We start from the raw sequence: 23765 nt of genomic DNA, 5'->3' as shown, positions 1-23765 counted from the left end.
AAAAAAAAAAAAAAAAGAGGAGGGAAAAAGAAAGAAATCAGGGTTGTCCCCAGGTAGTAAGGCTGAGTGTTGCCTGGCACTCAGTGGTGTAAAACTTCTTGTACACTGTAGGTTATATTCAAAAAGATACGAAAGATGCTATTTAAAGGGTCTTTTTCCTAGGATGGGATGTCTCACATCGAGTCTTGAGATAATCTTGGTACATTGCAATTTAGTCCCATGAAAAAAGAAACCATATGCTACAATTTACTTTAAAAGAGAAGGCCCTTTTTATTAAACTTGTAGCTTTCTTCCTTTTTAGAATCGTAATAAAAAACCTTGTTTCCACTTAAAAAAAAAAGCATGAATCAATCAAACAAAGGAAATCATTAAGTGAGTGCTGTGAGGAGAAAGGAGGCAATGGGATTCCATACGAGCCAGGGAGACTATTCCTGGAGGACAGAAAGAAACAAAGGAGGCACCACTCAGGTTTCCAGAGCAAACCCAGCCAGAACCAGCAAGTGCCAACCTCCTACCCTGCCTGTGTCACACAGACCTAAAGCCCTAATAATCTCACAGATACAAGCAAACACTCTTATTTTTAAAAAGCACACGTTCTTCCCTCCCTCCCCTGGTCTCCTGGTGCCAAGGCCTTCACAGGACGTATGTGTTCTTCACCAGATGCTCCTTGTCATCTGCAGAGGTCCAGACAGTGCGGAGGGCACGCTCCTGCTTCCTCCATGCCATCCGGATCAGGAACACCACAGAGGCTCCCAGGAGAAGGATCAGGACCATCACGAACAACCCAACCAGGACCACCGCTGGGGACAAGAGAGAAGGGACCAGTGAGGTGAGGAGGCACACAGCCAGAGAGGACCAGCCGGTGGGCGGCTCCCCAAGGCCCTGGCATCCCAAGCAGGCTTAAGAGTGAGTGAGGACCAGACACCCCCTCCCCAACCTGAAAAGCCAGAAGACACAGCCTGTCAGGGAAGTCACCAAGGAGAGTCCCTGGAAAAAGGAGGTGCCATGCCAATGCACAGAGTGGCTCCTTGTGTTCTTTTTGAAAAACCCCACTTCAACTCTATCCCTTGCTACCTCTGAGGGCAGCCTGTAGCAGAGTCCCAGCCAACAGATGCACATGGATACAAACTGCTTACTTTTGGTATATGTGTAAACAGAAGCCCCAAAGGTTCTGTGTCCATGCAGAACCAGTGGAATGAAGTTGGGGTGGAGGCTAGGGTGTATTTGAAGCAGCACCAGGAGGAACCCTTGAGCCCCTAACTGCTGGGTAAATGTGACAGTGGTTGCCTAGTGTGGTCTCATGGTCAGTTAAGATGCTCTTTCCAGGTGGAGCTCTAAGGCATGTGACTTCACGTGACGGTACCTGGCTTCCCTCCCGCCACACTTCAGAACTCAGGTCTGGCTTTGGATCAATTCCCGAGCTACCTCCACCCCCAGCCCTGGGAACCCAGGTTCCAGCTTCTAGAACTAGGCAGACTTGCAGGCTAGGCCTAGGCTCCTCAGTGGGGAAATAGGTCAAGAAAGGGGTCAAACCGGTGTGGCAGGTCCTTTCTGTCAATATCACCATCTAGGATTAGGCTCAGAAATAAAAGTGAGAGGAGGCAGGCCTCCTCCTCCTAAAGCCAGACTGCTTGGGGACAACAATGCAGGGTCTTATGGTGGTCTAACTTCCTGTCACCTGTGACCAACTCTTTCACCCCACAGCAGCAAAGTTTCCTCCAAACCCAGGCCAGTCGCAGACGGGTGCACAGCAGATCCTGCAGGCCTCACAGTAAGGCAGAGACTGCGTGGGGAATTCCTGATTCACGTCTACCCCTGCTGTGTACAACGTGCCCTAGGGGGACAAGGGTCCACCACATATTCCACATTACTTGGCCATTCTCCTCTAGAAGACACAGCCCTCTACAGACATTTGCAACTAAAAATAAGACAACATGAGTCTGCAGAACACACAGCTGGGCAAAGTCAGTTGGTCAAGGAAGGAAGGTGGCAGGCAGATAGATGGCAGGCAGGAGGAGGAGGTCAAGAAGCCACCTACCTTTGGTGCCAGGGGACAAGGCAGGATACATCTGCTTGCCTGAAATAGAACACATGACCACGAGATCAGCTCACAGCCTTCCCTACCCTCATGGTGGCCACAAACCATAGGGGGGGCCCCTTAACCTAAGGCCTTCCTCACAGAAACTTTTCCTGAGGGATCAGCACTCCTGGGGGCTCTGTAGCCTTGCCACTCAGCTGGGGTCCAAAGATCAGCACTGCCCAGGCCCTCATTTTAGAGTCAGGGAGAGGGCCTGGCACAGAGGTTGACAGTCACTCACCAGAGCAGTGCTGCATGCACATCTCCTGGGAGAGGTAGCTGTTCTTGTTGCCCCGGCACCCACCATAGATGAACCTATCACAGGAGTTCTTCTCAGCATTAAAGTACCAGCGGGGGAAGGCCGCACGGCAAGGCCCAGTGACAGCCTGGGCAGTGCAGTATTCTAGGAACAAGAGCAAGAGCACACAAGGAACACCAATTAGCAGGACCTAGGAGAAATGGAGCTGAGCTAAATGTGCCTGAGCAGACACAGCTGCAGTCAGGTAAAGCCTCGCTATCAGACAGGGCCCATCTGGCCCACTGAGCCTGCCCAGCATTTTCAGACATCTTCTGGGCAGCCATGACTACTCATTGAGAGGTCGTGCTGTACCAGGCACTGTCCCGGCCTATGGGGCTGAAGGTAAATTCTATAACCACACACATGATGCCTCTAACACGAGACAACTTCCTGCCAACCTGGAGCATCCACTAAGGGAGGTCACCTCCAACCCCAACCCCAGAATGCAAGTGATTACCAGAGAAGGCTGGGAAGCATTGTTCTAAATTCCCTTGAAGGAAACCTGTGAGCCTCAATTCCTAAGTAATAAAACACGGTTTTGCCCCACACATCATTTTTCTAACATTATACCTTCATAGTTGAAGACATCGCTGAAGAGGTCATCAGAATCCTGCCTTCTGGGAACTGAAACACAAACACCTATGTCAAGGAGGCTGGGAGGCACACAGGACACATGGGCCCCAAAGGGCTCACTGAAGGAGCATGGACACAGTGTCACCTTTGAGAAAGGGGTGGACACAACACTTCCCAGACCTAAGGGCCTAAGCCCCTCACTCTCACTGTTAGCTCCCCCTACCTCAGAGGTTACTATGGAAACTAATCCCAGCCAGGGTGATCAGGAAGCTAGTCTTACTTTCTGACACAGAAATTTCACTGTCCTTGGGAAATTTTCTTTTCAAACAGACTGGAAACCAGGGTTACCATGCCAGCGTCCCAGGGCTCTGGACAACCTTGTAAAGACCAGCAGCACAGTAAAGTGGGGCTATCACAGGAGTCCTGGCCTAGCGCAACTGGAAAGTGGCCAGTGTGTGGGCACTGGCCATCTGGGGCACCTCATCCTTGGAGAGATGGGGGTAGAAGGAATCTCCCTCCCTCCACGGCAGAGCAGGTCTTAGGTGAGCCCATGGCCTGAGGCTGGGCCCCCAGGGTGTGCTTGCTCCGGCTAGCGCATGGGACCACTCACCCAGGCTCCTGCCGCAGAATCCCTTAAGCATAAAGGAGGAGCAGGGCAGCTGCTGTCAGTGCTACAAAGCAAGCTAACACAAAGCTTGAGATCAAGGATGGCAGTGGACAGAGACAGGGTGGCAGGATAGAGAACTCTTAGCAGAGGGAGGAAGGCAGCAATGACAACAGGGATCAGCAAGGAGCGGGAATGGTCGAGACAGCACAGCAGGCAGCAGCCTGAGGACAAGACAGGGCCTGAGCCAGGGAGCAGTGACCACCTCAGCCTGTCCTCCAGGAGGCTGGGCAGTCAGGAGGCACTGCAGAAACTGTGACCCTCCTGTCAGCCCCCATGCCAAAATGCTGGAGCCAGAAGCCAGACACCCAGACAGAGCTTTGTTTACCAATTCTGACCCAACAGAACCAGAAGACGGAGGCCCTTACACTTCCCAAATTGCAAGTGTCTCTTTACAATTACCATCTGGGTGGCCCTCACTCCATCCTGGGTCTTTTTAAGAACCTACCACTTGGGACAGAAGAATCTGCTCCTTCCCTGCTGGAGCCCAGATCATCGACAGCATTCTCTGCAAGGAACAAACAACCAACAGTGAGGAAGGGCACCTCCAGGGCTGCCTGGCAGACAAAAGCCAGAAGACTAGTGGGTCGAGGTGGATCCTGAGCACCTCTGCATCAGCTCCCATTTCTTCTTTCTGTGCAGCCTTCAGTGCAATGTGGAAATGAGCAACCAAGACCACCTCTAAGGATTCAACTCAAAGCTCAACTGCAGGGATTCTTTAAAAACCCAGAGGGCTTCCAGGGCAAAATAATCTGTTTAACTGTATCTACATATCTACAACTAGAGGCTAGCGGGCATATTGCAGTGTAAATGTGTTTTATACCTCTGAACTGTACACCTAAAATCAGGAGGCCAAGGCAGGAGGATCACTTGAGCCTAGGAGTTTAAGGCCAGTCTGGGGGTGGGGGGGTGGGGCAATGCCTCTCTCATGCCCGGACTCAAACAATCCTCCTGCCTCAGCCTAACAAGTAGCTGGGACTCCAGCTCGGCGTCCAGCTTGTGATGTATTTTATCCCCACACAAGTTCAGGGGTGGGGTGGAGAGGCTAGCTGGTCTGATAGGGTCCCAGGAGGCCTTGTAAAAAGGTGTGGTGCTAGCCTAACCTGATATCAAGCAATAGTCACATTACAAACCAGCTCCCCTTGTTCTGCCTCTGTCTTCATCAAGCAATCTTCTGGCAATCTGGCTCAGAGGCTTGCCTACGTGGACTAAGGTGTCTGGTGCCTTGGGCAGTTCTAATTCTCATTAGAAATTAATAAGCTGGCATCCTCCTTGTCATTCACCTCCCACAGAGCTTGCCCACCTGAGAAAGATGCTTGCAAAGGACTCCAGGGACTGGCTGCCCTGGAGGTTTTCAGCTCTCCTTATAGGGTTCTTGAGGCGTCTCAGGAGATACACAAGATGCCCACAAACAAGCTTCCTGGGTCCTGTGACTGGGATCAGGCTTGGGCCCACTGTCTCCTGCTCCTGCCCTAAACACTTCAATCCTCTTGCTGAGAAGACAGGGACAGCACAGCAAAGGGAGTAAAACTACTGCCCCTAACCCCACCCACACACCAGCCCTGCATGGAATCATAGCTGACGATGGGCTACACAATGAATGATGTTTTCTTCAGTCACCATCTCCTGAGGTTACCAGTGGTCATAGAAAGGTAAAGTCATACCCTGCCCTCAGCTCTCCAAACTCTTGCTGAGAAACAAGCAAACTGCCAGGTCTGTACTGCACGCACTGCTTCAGATCTGAGGTCACAGATGATGCCACTGTTGTCCCCTCCTTACACACAATTTAAATAAGCTTATCTCCAAATGCACAGCTCAAAGCCAGTGAATGAGGAGACAGAAAACCACAGCCCCCAACTAACAAGAATTAGGGCTGACAGTGAGTGCTAGAGGCCTAACCCAGAAACAGCATGAGTCCCAGCCTCAACCGAAGTCAGGAAGAAAAGCTGCTTGGGGAAGAGGGAGCCTGGGGGGACATGGCTCAAGCGGTGGTCCACTTGCTTAGAAAAAAGAAAAGCTGTATGACATAGCTTACTGATGCCAGGACAGGACCGTGGATTCCACAAAATCCCTTGAAGGTGAAGGCTGGGAGGATGGATTCCAGGGCATGAACTTTTTCTGTCCATTCGTCCCAGAAGTAAAAATAACCCAAATGCCCAGGAAACCAGAGGCAGCCTTGTGTGAGAGGATCAGGAAACCACATCTTTCTCACAAGTGGGAGAGAGGGGACCAGGCAGAAAATGGTGCAGCCACCCTCCCCCAGGTACCGTGTGAAACCACCATGTGGCCACAGAGACCTGTATGCTAAGCCTGTTCCTTCTGCTTTTGGAAACTTCCCCCAGATTCCCTGTGAAAAAATCAGCACATGCAGAAGGCATCCACATTCAATAAAGAAACTTTCTAAACAGTAAAATTTCCCCAACTACCACAGCCTTACCTGTGAAACCAGCACACTTCTGAAGACACGACTCCTCGCTCAGGTAATTATTGTAATTTCCTTCACAGCCTCCATACACAAACGGATGGCAGGACCGGTCGGTGGCATTGTACCACCACCTGGGAATGGAGGCCCGGCATTTCCCCACCACCTTTGAGACTAGGCAGAAGTCTGAAAGACAAATCAAAGCCCACTGACTGCGTGGAAGGATCTGCACACACCTGTAGGGGAGGAGGCCCACAGGCTTCCAGGTCCCCAGAGAACCACAGCCTTCCCTCTGTGAGCTGTTTTCAAAGCCTGTGCTGCCATCAGGCCTGCTTGGTGCTTCCTCCCTTGTATTGGACAAAACCAGCGATGAGTCCACCCCAGTCACTCAGCAGTGTCTTGGCTGCACATGGATTCTGCCCGATAATGGAAGGCACACAGGTGGGGGTGGGCTCAGTGTTAGAATACATGATTTCATGTGCAAGGCCTTCAGTTCAATGCCCAAAACCCCCAAGGACAGAAGCATGACTTTCAAGAGCAAAACCAAACTCCAGGACCCTTCTTGATACTGTTCCACCCAACCAGGCATGGGAAGCCTGACCCTGAAGTGAGATTGGAAAGACAAACCCTTGTGGGCACTTTTTCTAACCTTTTCTGTTCCCTCCCTGCCCAGCAGGCCACTCCACACCCAAATCACAAGAACCTCAGAATCAAGTTTCCTAATTCTAGTTCCCCCACCCATCAAGACAACACATGTCATGACCCTACTCCAGAACCTTCCATGACTCCATCTGAGTATATGGAGATGGGCCTGGGTTTCAAGGAGTTCTAAAATCTGACTCTAGTCTAGTCAAAGGTAAACAAAGCCATGCTATAAACACAAGATAATTCTGCATACACAAGCCTGGAGGGCAGCCAGCCAGAGATGGACAAGGCCAGAGGAACCACCTGAAACAAAACTGCATGCCCTCTGGGACTCCAAGCACCCCTCACCACCCCCTATACCCCAGGCCCACCAATCCCAACCTGTGCAGGGGCCCAGCAAGGGATGCTGGATAAACACGTCTCAGATTCACGAATTCCAGAGCCACACACTTGCCCACGGTGTCCTTTGCTGCGCTCTAGCTGTTTTCATGTTTGTGAGGTTTATTTTACCACCTGGAGATAATCTTGGAAAGCACACAGGGCAGGATTTGTGCTTCTGTTTAGTTTCCCAAGTTTTGTTACAGCAATTGGTATAAAACCAGATGTTTCTCAAAACACAATCTAAGACAACGAAAAAGGTTGCTACTGTGGAAACAAACAGCCCCACCCCCAGAACTCCAACACATGCCAGTAAATCCCACCTAACTAGCACAGCTGAAAAGGCACATTCTGCCAGGCATGGTGAGGACTACATGCAGGTTCAGCGCTCAAAAGGCTGAAGGAGGAGGATGAGAGTTTGAGACCAGCTTGGGCTGAGACCATACTTAAATTTAAAAAAAAGAAAAAAGAAAAAGAAAAAGCCAGGCACCAATGGCTCACACCTGTAATTCTAACTACTTGGGAAAAAAAAAAAAGGCCAAGACTCCGTCCCTAAATTAACCAGAGGAGAAAGGGCTGGAGGTGTGGCTCAAGCAGTAAAGCACCTGCCCTGGAAGCATAAAGCCCTGATTCCAAAAGACAGACAAAAGAAAAGGCTTTTTTTTTCTTCCCAGAAACGGGGTCTGAACTCAGGCACTCTGCCACTCCACCAGCCCTTTTTTGTGATGGATTTTTTTCGACATAGGGTCTCATGAACTAGTTTCCTAGGGCTAACTTTGAACTTTGATCTTCTTCATCTCTGTCTCCCGAACAGCCAGGATTACAGGTGTGAGCCTTGGGCGCCCAGCAGAAAAGGCTTGTTCTGAAATAAGAAGTCATCATGTAGAAAGCAGCCATCCATAAGTCACTAGTTTAAAAAGCTCCTTTATCTGGATGTTTCCCATGGATGAAATCATACAGTATGTCTAGAAAAAGCAAATCAACTGAGATAGGAAGTGGACTGGTGCTGCCTGGTGCTGGGAGTGACTGCAAATGGACACAGGGATCTCTGGAGGATGATGGAAATGTTCTAAAACTGAATTGTTATGATAGAAACACAATTATGTAAAATACACTAAAAATCCTTGGATTGTACACTTAAAGTGATCTTATAGTATATAAATTTAAAAAACGGGGCCAGGTGCATATGCCTATAGCCCCAGCTACAATAAAAAACAGTTGGTGAGGTGGCTCACATCAGTAATCCTAGCTATTCAGAAGGCAGATCAGGAGAATCGAGGTTCAAGGTCACCTTGAGCAAAAACTTTGAGAGACCCAATCTCAACCAACAGAAGCTGGGCATGGTGGTACAGACCTGTCATCCTAGCTGCTTGAGAAGCGTAAGTGAGGATCTCGGATTAAGGTGAGACCCTATGCACAAAAACACCTAAAGCAAAGAGGGCTGGGGCTGTGGATCAAATGGGAGAACTCCTGGCTAGCAAGTGCAAAGCCTGGAGTTCAAATCCCAGTACCTCCAAAAAATAAATATAAATATAAATAAATTTTTTAAAAATTAGGGACATCTTTTACTTTTAACACATACATCAACCAGAACCAGCTGGTGTATACCTACCATATATACCTATAGTTTTGTATACCTGTAGTTTTGACAATGTGAAAAAGATTACAGGATCAACAAGGCCCAGGAAAAACATGCAAGAAAACAGAATCCTCCACTGTATTCATCTGGCCCAACACACTTGGCTGTCAAATGCTGGAGACAACACTGGCATCAAGACAAAATGAAGAAGAAGCTGGACGCTGATTGCTCACGCCTATAATCCTAGCTTCTCAGGAGGCAGAGATCAGGAGGATCAACGTTTGAAGCCAGTCCAGGCAAATAGTTCAAAAGACCCTATCTTGGCAGGGATGGCAGGGTTGCTGAAGTGGTAAAGCACCTGACTAGCCAGAGTCAACCCCTCAGTTCAAACCCCAGTACCACCACCACACACACAAAAAAAAAAAAACAACAAAAAAAAACCATGGGATTCAAAGAACTTCTGACTACTTTGTGTATATTTGGAACTTCTTATACTCTTTTTTACTCAAGAGTTCTTAGCAGATTCAGTGGCAGAAACTAGAGCCCATGCCCTCACTATGGGTTAAGACAGATTCATTTCTCAGTATGGAAGGAAGCTCCTCAGAGAATGGAGGAGCCTTCTTCTGTCACATGCTTTCACTAAACTGTTTTTAAGAGTTTTCTGCAGGCTTGAGAGAACTGAGGTCATGGAAAGGGATTTTGTTTTCAGTCTGCGGTCTGCTTTAAAGGAGGCTATGTTCCTCAGGAAACAGTCTTCACTTTCACCACACACCAAGGCATTTTCTCTTTCATGGCTCTCCAAAGAGCTTTTAGAAAAAGGCAGAAATTTTAGTATTTGAGATGGCTTCCATGCTAGGCATTATGGTTTACACCTACAGTCCCAGCAACTGGGAAGCTGAGGCAAGAGGATTGAGGGTTCAAGGCCAGCCTGGGCTACATAGAGACATCCTGTGTCAAAAAAAAAAGATTGTCCTTAATTTTTTAAAAGGTAACTGCTGTGGCAGATCCAGGTCAAAATAAACCAAAATGCAAAAGAGCACTGCTTATTTTTGATACCCCATTTATTGCCTTCACCAAGAAATATACCAGGCCTGCTTGCTGGATGCCGGTGGCTCCCACCTGTAATCCCCTAACTACTTGGAAAGCTGGGATCAGGAGGCTAGAAGGTCAAGGCCAGCCAGGACAAATGGTTTTTGAGATCACTTCTCCCAAATAATCACAACAAAATAGATGGCATGTGTAGTTCAACTGGTAGAGTATCTGCTTGGCAAGCGTGCAGCCCTAAATTCAAACTCCAGTCCCACCAAAAAAAATAAACACACCAGGCCCATCGTCGGCACTATTTCTAACAGCCACAATACAACAGAATCACAAAGTAACATCCAAATGGAGACACTAGGGTTGGGGTGGTCATAGCAAGGCAAGCAGCAGGGTGGGGATCTGAATTCACACTGACCTGCTCTGAGCCCAGAAGCTAACACAAGGAGCCTTCAGAGAGAACAGCAGAAAAAGCCGTAACATCAATAAAGAAAAACACAAAACTGAGCTGCCTAAAGGCCAGAACATTCCTTGGGGCCCTTAACACAATCTGAGGGCTCACGAGTGCCAATCCCTTTCAGTTAGAGGCCTGTTTCCAGTCACATTTAGATGACAGGGTCATAGACAGCAACATACCAGAGGCACTGGCCAAAGCTGGAGGGATTTGGTTGCAAGTTTTCAGGAAGTTATTATTATTAAATGATAAAATGATTGAAAATGATTGGTCTTAGAACTATTGGGAAATAATTGTGAAAGCTATGGTTTTTTTTCAGTGCTGGGGATGGAACCCAGCCTCGCACGCTGGGCAAGTTCTGCCACTGAGCAACAGCCCAGCCTCAGTCCTACTGTTGTGCTCACAACTGCTAGCCACAAAACAAAGTATGCTCATGGGGCGTGGCTCAAGCAGTTAGAGTATGAGGCCCAGAGTGCAATTCCCAGTACCGCCAACACCCACACGAAGACAAATCAACAAAATTAAGCACATTCTATCCAGTTTCAAAACAGGTAAAACCAGGAAAAAGCTGAAGAGAACAAATTTGGATGTATTGACTTTAGGATACAATAAAAATGGAATTCCACTTAATTTTAGGAAAGAACATTCTTTTGGAAAAGCATTGGAAATACTTAAAAATTGCCTGGCACCAGTCCTAGTTACTTGGGAGGCTGAGATCAGGAGGATCAAGGTTCGAGGCCAGCCTATCTCCAAAATAACTAGAGCAAAATGGATTGGAGGTGTGGCTCAAGTGGTAGAGAGCCTGATTTGCAGACAGAAGCGCTGAGTTCAAACCCCAGATCCACCAAAAAAAAAGGTTAAAATCACTTATTATCTAAAATATGAACCTAAGCTACAAAATTCCAGCAGGCACACTGAACATCAGCTGTCAAACTGCAAACAGACTGAGTTTTTTGTGGGTGTCACATGGGAAACAGGTTTCTCTGGTTCTTAGGTCACTAGAGCTTTTGCTGAGACAATCAGCCACTGGCTCAGACAACTTCACTCTATGCGGCCAACTGGAATGATAGATCTGCTGTCACCTTCTAACAAGGACATCACAGAAACTTTAGGCTCCCAGGCACTACCAACCTAATCTGCTTTTCTGAGTTTTGTAAAACAGTACCTGATATTATTCAAAACTGCAGTCTCAGCTGGGCCTACTTTTATGCAAAGTTGTTCACTTTAGAAATATCTCAAATATGCTGCAAAGTATAGAACAAATCTTAACACCATCTAGCCACCTCTCAGTTTTAGCAAATTCTAACATTTTAAAGGAATAAAGCATGATGGATAGAAACCTCTGCAACCCCTCACTTCAGTCCCACCTGCTCTAGCCCCAAGTTAACAATCACCTAAACCTAGCGTGTTTCTTTTATTTATATTCTTAATATCCATTCAAAATCGTTTGACTTTTTGGGGTGGCGGTGCAGGGGATGGAACCCAGGGCCTTATGTCATGCTAGGCAAGTACTCTACCACTGAGCTATATAGCCACAGCCCCAATGTTTACATTTACTTATTTATTTAATTAATTTATTTAATTTGGTGGTATTGGGGTTTGAATTCAAGATTTTGCACTTACAAAGCAGGCGCTCTACTGCTTGAGCCAAACCTCCAGTGTATTTTGCTCTGATTATTTTGGAGATGGAGCCTCAGGAACTATTTGCTCAGATTGGCCTCAAACTGAGATCCTCAGGATCTCAGCCTCCCTAGGATTACAGGCAAGAGTCAGCACTGGAGCACTGCAGCACTCTACTCCAATGTTTGCCTGTTGTAAAACAAGCAAAAATAACCTTCCTACTCCTTGATGCTATAAAATGAAGCACATAGCCTTCTTACCTCACCATATGAAGACAGAAAAGTCTCAGATGTTCTCACCACCTGAAGCCCCTCACAGAACAGTCCTCCTCCAACCCATCTGTTTTCCTTAGAGCAAGGGTCGGCAAACCTTTTCTATAAAGGGCCAAATACTGAACACAGACATTAGCTATCTTACATGATAGTGTGGGATCGCACAAAACAGTTTTATAATCAATGGAGACTGTTCTAGGTCTAGGACTTTAAAAAAATTCAAGGAATTTTTTTTAAAGTCAAAGAAGGTCAGGCTATGGTTCAGATGGTACAAGACCTTCCTACCAAGAAAGGTCCTGAGTTCAATCCCCAGTACTGCCAAAAAATTTTTTTGTCAAAGGGCTCAAGACGTCAAAGAGCTTGTCTAGCAAGGGTAAGGCCCTGGGTTCCATTGCCAGAACTGAAAAAGGAAAAAAAAAGAAAAAAGAAAAAATACAACACTTCAAGTCAGGCATGGTGGTACACATTTGTAATCCCAGCTACTCAGGAGTTGTGACACAAATAATATGTTGTGTAACATTCAGGAGGCCCTGGGTTCAATCCCCAATCCTGCAAATAAAAAACAACTTTAAAGACTTTTTTTTTGTCAAGCTGGGTATGGTGGTACAGGCCTGTAATCCCAGCACTCTGAAGGCTGAAGCAGGAGAACTGTGAGTTCAACACCAGCTTGGGTCATCTAGCAAGACCATGTTTTGAAATTTTTTTTAAAAAAAGAGCCTATGGTATAAATATAAAGAAGTATTTATTTAGTTCACTCCATATTAAAACATTAGCAATACAAGAATTTTAGTGTTTAACTTCCTCCCCATATCAAAGTGTTTGTGGCGGTGTTCTCATGATAGCTTCTGGCTGGAAGGATGGTGGTTGTGCCTTTGTAGATCCCCGAGGCTTCCGGCACCTCACCCTTGCTCATGCCATATCTGAAGCTTGTCCTGACCTGCTTTACTGCTCGGGTTTCTGCGGTGTGACTTCCTCTGGGACACTACCTAGAATCCACAGCACCTTCCTGGTTTGTGGGAAGCCTTTGCTAAGCTCTGAAACGGCTGTAGTGTCAACAGGGCCCCAGCTGGCCAGCTTTTTCCCCACCAGCTATGCCCATTGCAATCTCACTTCCAGGGCTACCAATTTTTCTGTGATGCATTTTGTCTTTTTTTTTTTTTTTTTTTGTCTTCCAATACTCATTTTTGTAAACTGTGGCATAGGTTTATCACAAGGACAATGAGGCAGCACAAGCACAGGCTCTGCTGTGATCGGAGCGGTGGACATGGGTGCCAAACACCACCAGTCACTGCTCCCGTGCAATTCACACAGTGAAGGACCAGCAGCTGGGATTTCTACTCTACCCAAGTACTCACAGCTCATAAACCATGGAGACTGAGACACAAGCCCTGTGTTGGGGCCTGAGGTTGTTTAACTGAAGCTCAAGCACATGGAAAACTGCCTTTCCTGCAGGCTTTGTGGGTCACACTGTCATCACAGAATAAAAGCTGTTGCAGACAATATGTAAATGGATGACCATGACTATGTCCCCATAAAACTTTATGGACACTAAAATTTAATTTCACATAATTTTCATGTCACAGAGTATTATTCTTTGGGTTTTTTCAACCATTAAAAAATATAAAACTGCATTTCTTCACTTGGGGGCCACAGGCCATATGCAGGCAACGCCAATTCCTTTTTAAGAGAATGCTTAGAAAAACACCCTGTTCAGATTTTCCACTGCCACCATCCTGGAACTTGAACTTGGCAAGTCTCCTATGGTCAAAACCTATAGCACAGACTCCTGGGGTTAACATTCTTTTTAACAAACTACACATTCCTCAAGTTTATCCTCTGCCAAGAACACCACAGCACACCTATTCATTGCTAAGAACAATTCTTTCATTAAAGACATCTGAAAATCTCACTTTAAACAGAAAAGCAGGAAAGACTACAGTCCTCCTCAGTATCAAAACTCAGAAAAGCTCTGAAGAGTCATTTACTTCAAGCTACAAAGAGCCAGGTGCCAGTGGCTCATGCCTGTCATCCTTGCTACAAGAGGCAGAGATCAGGAGGATCACGGTTCAAGGCCAACCCAAGGAAAATAGTTTGAGAGACTCTACCTTGAAAAACCCAATATAAAACAGGGCTGGTGGAGTGGATCAAGTGGTAGAGTGCCTGCCTAATAAGCCTAGCAAGTGTGAGGACCTGAGTTCAAGCCCCAGTATCTCCAAAAAAGAAAAAGAAAAAAATAGTTACAAAGATCAAGGCAACATGACTACATCCACAAAGGGCCTGGTGTTCACACAGCAGCTGAAAATTCACTACCAAGACATCATGTTTGGACTGTCCAAACAACACAGCCCTCGAGCTGTTAAAAATAGGCAAATATGTATGAGCTGGCACAGAAAACTGTCAAGACTATTGGGGGAAGGGTGAAAAATGGTTTATGATTTAGACACACACTTTCTTTTTACTTAAAATAACCCTAAAAATGTTGATTTTTTGGTGACACTGGGGTTTGAACCCAGGGCCTAGTGCTTACCAGGCAAACGTGCTACCACTTGAACCACACTGCCAGCCTGCACCTGATGTGTGAATGCACTACTTTTATTTTGTAAGGGAACGGGGGATGGATTTACCTGGGTAGGGGATTATGGTCCTTTTAGTTTCTCTTTTTTTTTTTTTTTTTCTTTTTTTCTGAGACAGTCTTGCTATGTAGCTGAAGCTGGCCTTGAACTCAAGATCCTCCTGTGGCTGGGGCAGTGGGTCAAGTGGTAGAACACCTGCCTTAAAAGTAAGAGGCCCTGAGTTCAAACCCAAGTGCCATCAAAAAACCCAATCCTACTTTAGTCTCCCTAGTGCTATGAGCACTGAGATTACAGGCATGCACCACCACACCTGGACCTGTTTGTTTTCTTGAAATCTTTCAGTTGAATTTTTTTTTGCGGTACTGGGGCTTGAACTCACCTTGAGCCACTCCACCAGCCCTTTTTTGTGATGGGATTTTTAGAGATAAGGTCTCTCGAACTATGTGTCTGAGCTGGCTTCAAACCGAGATCCTCTTGATGTCTCCCTCCTGAGTAGTTAGGATTACAGGTGTGAGTCACAGGTGCTCGGCTCAGTTAAAAATTAATTTATACCAGGTGTTGCAGTGAGTTTGTAATCCCAGCACTCAGAGGGGCTGAGTTCCAGACAAACCTGAAAAACCCAGTCTCCAAAAAAAAAAAAAAAGAACTGGAGACAGAAGAGTGTGCTTCTCTAGTATTCACAAGCTCTAAGCTCGACTCCTGGCACACACAAAATTTACAGGTGGGGGTATACCACAGTGGTACAGCAGAGCTAGCCAATCCCAGAGTATCTTGAGCAAATACTAAATAAGAATTCAATGAATAGTTATTATATGTAAGTAGAGTGACCATGTAATTAATTTAGTCTGCATCAAGATGCTTTTCAGAATGAAAGAGATTTTTTTTTTAGTTTGTTAAGTTTGTTTTTGATTCAAACCAAGTAACCAGGCTGGTCTTAAACTCATGATCCATCTACCTTAGCCTTCTGAGTGCCATAAGTACAGGTGTGCACTACCACATCCAGTTAAGGAATTTTTTTTTTTTTGGCAGTACTGGGGACTGATTCCAGGGCCTTGGGCATGCTAGGCAAGGGCTTTACCACTTCAGCTACATCCCCAGCCCTTATGGGGTTTTGTTTTGTTTTAATTTTGATTTTGAGACAGGGTCTTGCTACTACTTTTACCGAGGTTGGCCTCAAACCACCAGATCTTGCTGCCTCTGGAGTAGCTGAGATTATAAGTGTGCACCACCACACCTGGCTTAGGGTGGATGTTCATAATGGTTATGCTGGGCTATATAAAGCAGCATAAATCATGACCATCTGAGGTAAGGTAGGCTCACTGACTGGAGATGGGGCCCTGCCTTCCAAGGGTTTGCAATTAGGTAAGAACCACAAGACTAAAAGAAAAAGAAAACCCATGAAGGAAGATATTAAAATCACACCATATTCAGAGAGCTTGTAGGCTACACAAGATTCAAAGGAAATAACCAAAAGCCTCAGCATAGGGGAATGACACAATAAGAAAGAATCATTTAGCCAAAATGCGCAGGATAACCTAGGAAGTTGCTCCAGTAAAGGACCTAGAGGTGCATGAAGCTCTAATGACTCTGATGAGCTGGCCGTGTTCATGGCACAGTTGTCCTGATCTTTATTTCCTCATTCACAACATGGAATAAATTTCATATTCTCTAACACAACAAGCCCTGATTTTCATCTAGCTAACTAAAAAAAAAAATCAGCTGAGTAGCATTGACTCCAAGTGACTGAGGAAGCTGAGGCAGGAAGAACACTTAAGCTAGGAACTCGAGGTCAGCATGGGTACAGCAGTGAGACCCCATCTCAAAAACAAAAAACACATGGACTTTAAAGGTCTTGATGATGAGGCAAAACTCATTATGGAACCACCCTATCCTTTTGGGTTAGGGTGCAAGCTGGGAATGTCAGTCCAATCGTGAGGACATTACAAGAGGTGGCTTGTTTGACTTATACCTTTCTGGATCTAGTCAGTATCAAAATGTTTCTTGGCAAGTTTGTCTGCAAACTGCCCTTTGTGACCTTCCTCCACACATAGGTACTTGCTGTAGAATGCACCATTATTCTTGAGGTTATTCTGACAACAGCTTGAGAAATGGCTCCCTGTAACTTGAATTCCCTTGAAAATAACAAAGTGGGGGAATCTGGCTTGCTCTCCCGCATGGGTCCTGTCTAGACATGCTTTGTAGGCTTCCACAGATTCATTTCTTAGAAGCAATGCAACAGCACCGATATCTTACATGTGAAGATTTCAATCCATTATAAGTGCTTAAAATACTTGCAAAAAGCTTTTAAAAAATACTAGACATGTATATTTCTGTGAAGACAGGACTAATAATATAGAGATGGAAAGAACAAAGACAGCTGGCACATGTCACTAGAAGTCCAACCAAACAGGATGCAGGGGACAGAAAAAACCAAAAGAGCAATGTCCAGCCAGAGGACCAAACCAACTCTAGCATTCCCTGTCCTCACCCCCTTAGTTTTCCTGCTGCATCTGGAGTACTTCCAATGACCTGGTCCCTTTCTTCACCCAGAGTAAGACAGCAGCAAACCACACATGGATCAAAGTCTGCAGCACTAGCAATGTACGAGGAGAGTTCATAGGCAGGCAGCCTGAGGGAGGGACAGGAAAAAAACATGCTTTAATTACACATCTGGACTTGCAGGGTTTTCTTCCTAAGGACTGAGAGAATCTTAGGCTTTGTGTAAGTGAAGAGGTATTATTATCAAAGAGGTCCTCAAGGCCATTCTCTGTGTGTGTGTGTGTGTTTGTTTTCAGTGCTGGAGACTGAACCCAGGGCCTCAGGGCCACTGCATGCCAGCCAAGTGCTCTATCACTGAGCTACATCCCCAGCTTTGCTTTTGCTTTTGAGTGGGCCTATGCTACCCAGGTCTCAAACTCCTGTGCTGGAAAAGATGGTTTTTTGTTTCATTTTAATTTGTTTTCTCCTTTTTAAATTTGTGTATATTAATTGTACAACAGAGTTTTACTGCAATATTTCATACATGCATATAATATACTTTGATCAAATTCACCCCCTCTATCACTCTCTTACCCTGCTCCAGAAAGGTCTAGTGAAATTCCAAAGTGAAAAGAGTACCAAGTAAAATTCCAAAGCTATATATATTTTACAACTGACCTGGTTTTACAGCAATCTATAAACCCACCTATTTTGGTAAGCTGGATAGCTGTATATGTGAAAGCTTCCACTTGCAACACAGAAAGCTACTAACTACCTGGAAAGTAGTATCTGGAAGGTGTCATTATTAGGACAAGTAACTCAGAAACTTTAAAATAAGCCCTATAACTTTATGAAGGAACATTTACAATGACAAATCCAATTTAAATTATAGTGGTCATAAAATCTTGGTATATTAGATATAAAACTTTGACATTTTAGATATAAATATTTAGATATGAAAGTTTACATTTCATAAAACATCAGCCCAAATGCAAAAATACCACTCCTACCTGCTAGCACTTTTTCATCACTAAAACAGGACTGTAAGTTCTGCCTTTACCTATATCCACAGTTAGACCTGAATAGCCCATGAGAATAACCTGGAAGGAGCAGCACGTGGTGGGCACACCGGTAATCCTAGCATTTGGGAGGCTGAGGCAGGAGGATAGCAAGTTCGAAGCTAGCCTGGTCTACATAGCCAACATCAGGTCAGCTTGAGCTACATGTCTCAAAAAAAAAAAAAAAAAAGAAAAGAAAAAGGACTTGAAGGCGTGGCTCAAGTGGTAGTAGCAAGCAGGAAGCCCCAAGTTCAAACCCCAGTACCACAAAAAATAAAATAAATAGCTGGGCACCAGTGGCTCACACATATAATCCTAGCTACAGATGATCGTGGTTTGAAGCCAGACTGGGCAAAGAATTTGAAAGACCCTACCTCTAAAAAAACCCATCACAAAAAAGGGCTGGTGGAGTGGCTCCAGGTGTAGGCCCTGAGTTCAAACTCCAGTATTCCAAAAAAGAAAATCTTGTCAGATACAGAATGAAGTATTTGTGACCAGGATCAGACAATAAATCCATAATCCACATTCTAATGCTTTTGGTCATCTGTAGTCTTCGTTAGGCGTGTGCCCAGTGGGCCAAGGCCTCCTGGACTGTCATGCCAGTGTGACCCTTACAGGGATCTTCTTCCCCCTCACCTAAATCAAGACTACTCATCCCTCATTTGGCCTCCCTGCTGACCTCAGGATGGCAAACAAGAGGCCTGACCAGACACCTGAACACAAGCAGTTTCCCTGGCCATACACACAGTGAAAGGGGAACAGGATGAGAAAGAAGTTTGCTTTCTCCAACCCAGGCTGAGCTCACAAACACTGACAGGACAAAGGAACATTCCTGATGGAAAAGGGCCACTCTCCCTAAGGGGACTTGAAGTCCTATTAGTACTGTCATCACCTGAGCCCCCAAAGCCCAACCCTTACTGTATCATCTTCACAGCTCATTACCAAATACACAGCCACCTATCCCTCAGTCTCCTGCACCATCTTCCCTGCATCACTACTACCAGCTAGAGGTGAACCTTTGTCCTATTCAAGAGCCTAAACCAGTGTCTGGCACTTGGTAGTTGCTTAAGAAATACTTATTGGCTATATCAATGAACAAGCCTCACTCACAAGAAGGACAAGCACCTCTTCTATGAAGGATGAGAAGTACGTAAGCTGCTGCATTACAGAACCCCAGCTGATCACCAAACCACAGAGGCACTTCAGCTCTTATCTGTCCTATGTGAGACCAACAGGAGCACAACTACCCAGGGCAGGGAGGAAAAGACAGAGTGACAACTAAAAACATGCTAACTGAAGATTTGATACAATATTTGCCTTATGGTTAAGATTCTGGGGAAGTTGTAATTAACAGGAGGTTAAGGAAAACTGATCCCATGAAAGTCCCTGGAAGGTCTGGAGTGATCTTGCTGGGCTCAGCTCCAATGGAAATTCCCAAGAACTGACAAAAGGACAGTAAGTTAAGTAACCATTAACACAAGCTCTACTGCCCAATGCAGCAAAATTCACTGGCAGCAGGAACTAAACCTAACTAGCCAACCACTCTAAAGGGTTTTTCAAAGTTCTATTTTGAAGAAATATATTATCTGGCCTTGCACTGATCAAAATGACATTTGATAGCTCTCAAAAAATCATGAATATTTGCAGCCACCTGATAAAGGGTTTTCCCTCCCTCACATCAACAACCCTCCCACACACACACATATACACACACACACACACTATTCTGAACCATTTAAGAGCTGTTAGGTGTTCTAACTGGAGCCTATTCTTAAGGTGGGGGCCACAACTCCAAGGCCTACAGATGTAGAAGACAGGTAACTAAAACAGTGTGAAAAGCATAATTTGGAGTGCAGCAGTCAGTCACCTCTGGCTGTTGGGCCAGCTTCCATCGCAGACTAGAATTGTCCCTGAACAGTAGAAAAACCCAGGGCCAGGATCGACTTGCCCTGCCTGTCTGCAAAGTGCCCAATGAACCTACCACACACCCCCTCCTGCTGCCCTATGCCACTCAGAGCCTCACCAACACTGGTTACCTTGGACCCCAGGATGCTGATCAGACAAAATACCCTCATCCACTCACAGTCTGTTTTTTACCATCTCCATCCCAACTCCTAGCCCCCAGGAGCTCATGGCCTACCTTCAGCAAAATCTCATTTCTTCACACTCTTCTTGTCACCCTTCTCACACCAGAACCTGGATCTCCTGCTTCTAGACCATTCTCCGTCCATCCTCCCCAAACCCCCAGGCTGCAGACAGCAGTCATCAGACTAGATGGTTCACTGTCCACTGCCAGTTACTAGCAGCCCATGTCCTTACTCCTCCATAACCCTTATTTGGGTTCCCTGCCTCTCAGGCTGAGCTCATCGTCACTGGGGGATCCACGTCCCCTGGCCTCTTCTCCTCCAGGGATCTCTCCTCCCCTCAGTCACACTTAGATTTGTCTCATCAACAGCAACCCTTCAGAGCCTCAGCTTCATCACTGAGACTCACTGCATCCTATTTTTCCACATCACTCCCTCCAGGACCTCAACTCCAGAAATCTGGCTCTACCACCTTTCTACTGTCCCTCCATTCCCTCACATCTTCCTGAAGGTTAAATTCCATGACCAGTCACTATAACCATTCCCTCCTACACGGTCCCTCTCCACATACCTCTCTGGCAGCACTGTGCAGCTGTGTGTGCCAGGACAAACATCTCACTCTTAGCAGATGACCTTGCCTAGTGAGAAAGCCAAAGCAATCAGCGGGGGCAGGGGAAACCAACCACCTCCTGCCTCAGATGAAGCTATTCAAGCTTTCAAGCAAACAGCACTTCAGATAAGTGAGGGCAGTAGTTCGGCCAGCCAGATGGCAGTACTTCTGAAAGGTCAAGAGGTCCAGCCATGGCCAGTTGGGGCCACTAGAAACAGAGAAAAGGCCTCTGTAGTCACACCTGCTCTTCTCAGTTACTATTGTGTGATCTTCCACAGGGCCAGTGGTGTCACCACACCAGGCTGTTTCCACAAGAGCTCAGAAAGGCCAGGCATCAGTGACTCATGCCTGTCATCCTAGCTACTCAGGAGGCAGAGATCAGGAGGATCGTGGTTTGAAGCCAGCCTGGGCAAATACTTTGAGACCCTATCTCAAAAAAACCCTTCACAAAAACAGGGCTGGTGGAGTGGCTGAAGGTGAAGGCCCTACTATCAAGGGCGCTCAGAGAGGTTATAACCAGATGGGTCAAGAGACCAGGTACCTGGAGGTACTACCTATCACAATTGCTTTACCAAAAAAAAAAAAAAAAAAAAAAAGTCCAGAAAGGGCTGCCAAATTCTGGTTCACATTTGATGGCACAGTTGCTTTCCTGACTCTGGGTCCTCTAGAACTGAACCTCTCCCCACTGAACCCTTGGTTTCCCAACAACTCTTGTTCTTCCACCCCCCCCCCACCCCCCCACCCCGCCTGAGGCCTAGGAAACTAACAATTCTCCAGAAGTTACCACAGCAGACCACTTGGGCACACACATCCTGCTTTCTCTTTCAGGGATATGCTGGACCACAAAGCCCTGAGCCTGATTCCTTCTCCCACCTCCCTTTCCCCCCTCCCCCGCTTCTGCTGGAAAACAAACAAGCTTGCTCTGGCCTCCGAGCCTTGTTCAGCTGCCACCCCATTCTTCACCATAGGGCTCAGGTGTCCCTGTCCTTAGAGACCTCTCCTGACCACCTGAGCTAAGTGTCCCCATCCCCATCTTTGATCATTTATCTAGTGGCAAGTGCTCTTTTATTTAAGTGTTCACTGTCTCTCCTGCTGGAATCTAAGCTCAGTGAATGCAGGCACCTGGCTTGTCTTGTTGTCACCACTGCCAGCGCCATCTCTGCCACGCAGCAAGGGAACCTAGTCTGCAGATCAATGAATTCTTTCAGGAGAGCCTTCTTCAAACCCTTGATTGTACTTGTCTGAAGCAGCTTCGGTTGTAACAACACTTGAAGAAGCCAAGCCAGTTGCTCATGCCAATTCATCTCACACCAAGGTCCTGGCACCCTGGCAAGGTTTCTCCCCTCCACGGCTTGCTTTTTTTTTTTTCCCTATTCCTTCCTTTGGCCATCACTGAGAAAGCCCTTTCTTCTGGGGGAGGCGGGAAGAGTCCAGCATACAAAGAGGTGGGGATGCGGGCTTCTTCCTTGAGGCTACAGGTGCCACCAGGTCACCTAACCCAACCCCCACCCTCGAGGCCTGGCCTCCCTGGGCTTACTTTGGCCCAGGAACTTCCCGCTGCCATTAGGAGTGCACAACGGGGTTCTCACCTCCTTCCTGCCACTCCTTCAAGGGTCAATACTCTACGGCCCCGCCCTCCCTGAAGGAAACTTTCCTGACCCTGGCTCCTCCACCCGCCGCGCACGCCCAAGAGCTATCCAGCCTCTTCTCAAGGCTCCATCCCCAGGCCTGGCCTCCGCCCTCCACCCCCCCCCCAAGCCCCGCAAATTCCCTCTCTTGGCTGGGACGTCTCTCCTCCCTCCTGAGCTCGCCACCTCGGTCAGCCCCCGGCCTCTGCCATCCACTCCTCCCCGGACACCTGCCGACCCCTCACCGTGGATGCTTGGTTCTGCGTCGGTCGCCTCGGCCCGGAAGAGGAGCAGCGATGCCAGCAGGACCAGGAGCGCGCGGCCCCGCCGCGGCCCACACAGCTGCGCCATGGCCGGGATGCGCGGGCGACGCGTCGAAGCCGCCAGCCGTTTGCGGGGCGTGGGGGGGTCTCGCGATGCCGCGCACGCGTGCTGGAGGCCCGCGAGCTCAGGTGCGGAGCCCGGCGAGGGTCCGCAAAGTTCTCGAGTCTCCGGAAGCCCCTTTTCCAGGCCTACGGCGAACACACAGGATGCCTTACCCGTGCACTACACTACACTCCCCTCCACGCTCCTCACGCGCCTCCAGCCCCTCGGCGACCCTCGACGACTTCCCTCCCCCCCACCTCACACCAAGCTCCGGAGCGCCACACCTCCAAACGCTCCCGGGGCGCCTGAGTCAATGGCGGACGCCTGGAAGCAGCTGGAAAGTGGCGGTTGGCAGGGGGCGGGGCGCACCTGCCGAGGCGGGGCGCGAGGGGCGCACGCGCAGAAGGGCGGCACCTGAGCAGCGGCTCCCCCCTCCCCCCGCCCTTGGTGCACCTGGACCCGCCCCTATGTGCGGAAAGGGGGCGTGGCTTGCGTTGGCTCCACCCCCACCGAGCCCGGCGGGGTGGAGCTACGGGCGCTGAGGTCCCTCTCTAGCTTCGGTTCTGGTGCTGGGTCTCCGCGCGCTCTTGGAAGGCAGGCTCTCTACTGCTTGAGCCACACCTCCAGCTGTTTCTTGGAAACCTGTGGTTTTCTGCCGCCCTTGCTTTAGCCTTTCTTTGCGGGTAAGGGATGTATTCCTAAAACCAGCGTTCACTGAACGCTTACTCTGGTGTCGCAATGCTGGGGACACAGCGGTGACTATGCCAAACTAGTCCCTGTGTCATCAGACAGGGGCAGTCCAGAGCAATGGTGGCGGAAGCATAGGGCAAAATGACCAGGACTGCGAGGGGGAAAGCCCTCCTTGAGTGATTAGGGACTGGGACCAGGGAAGAGCAGGGTATGGTGGGAGTCAGGTTCCCTGTACAGCCTTGGAGAGGGCCAGGGAGG

General features: G+C 47.5%; 1 protein-coding gene across 2 annotated transcripts; it reads right to left on the bottom strand.

Moving 5' to 3' along the window:
- Positions 1 to 245: 245 nt before the first annotated feature.
- Positions 246 to 23244, bottom strand: Spint2 (serine peptidase inhibitor, Kunitz type 2). Of its 2 annotated transcripts, XM_020178609.2 has the most exons (8): positions 23102 to 23244; positions 22697 to 22963; positions 6050 to 6220; positions 4061 to 4120; positions 2946 to 2999; positions 2319 to 2480; positions 2039 to 2077; positions 246 to 800 (listed from the first exon to the last, which is right to left on the bottom strand). In XM_020178609.2, exons 2-8 carry the CDS (start codon positions 22800 to 22802, stop codon positions 634 to 636), a joined length of 759 nt encoding a protein of 252 aa, XP_020034198.2. In that variant the 5' UTR covers positions 22803 to 22963; positions 23102 to 23244; the 3' UTR covers positions 246 to 633. The 2 variants fall into 2 exon arrangements, with proteins under 2 accessions (XP_020034198.2, XP_073914682.1); XM_074058581.1 differs by lacking the exons at positions 22697 to 22963; positions 23102 to 23244 and adding an exon at positions 20785 to 20842.
- Positions 23245 to 23765: the final 521 nt, after the last annotated feature.

This window comes from Castor canadensis, chromosome 16 (assembly GCF_047511655.1).
Source record: "Castor canadensis chromosome 16, mCasCan1.hap1v2, whole genome shotgun sequence".
NCBI classification, from domain to species: Eukaryota; Metazoa; Chordata; class Mammalia; order Rodentia; family Castoridae; genus Castor; species Castor canadensis.
The sequence above is the reverse complement of the archived record's forward strand: the minus strand, read 5'-3'. Positions and strand labels throughout refer to the sequence as shown.

Coding starts and splice junctions, on each gene's coding strand:
- Spint2 (XM_020178609.2), bottom strand. CDS start 22,802: ATGGCGCAGCTGTGTGGGCCGCGGCGGGGCCGCGCGCTCCTGGTCCTG. Junction 3,000..4,060: donor AGATTCTTCTGTCCCAAGTG/GTAGGTTCTTAA, acceptor TTTGTGTTTCAG/TTCCCAGAAGGCAGGATTCT. Junction 2,481..2,945: donor CGATGTCTTCAACTATGAAG/GTATAATGTTAG, acceptor TCTTGTTCCTAG/AATACTGCACTGCCCAGGCT.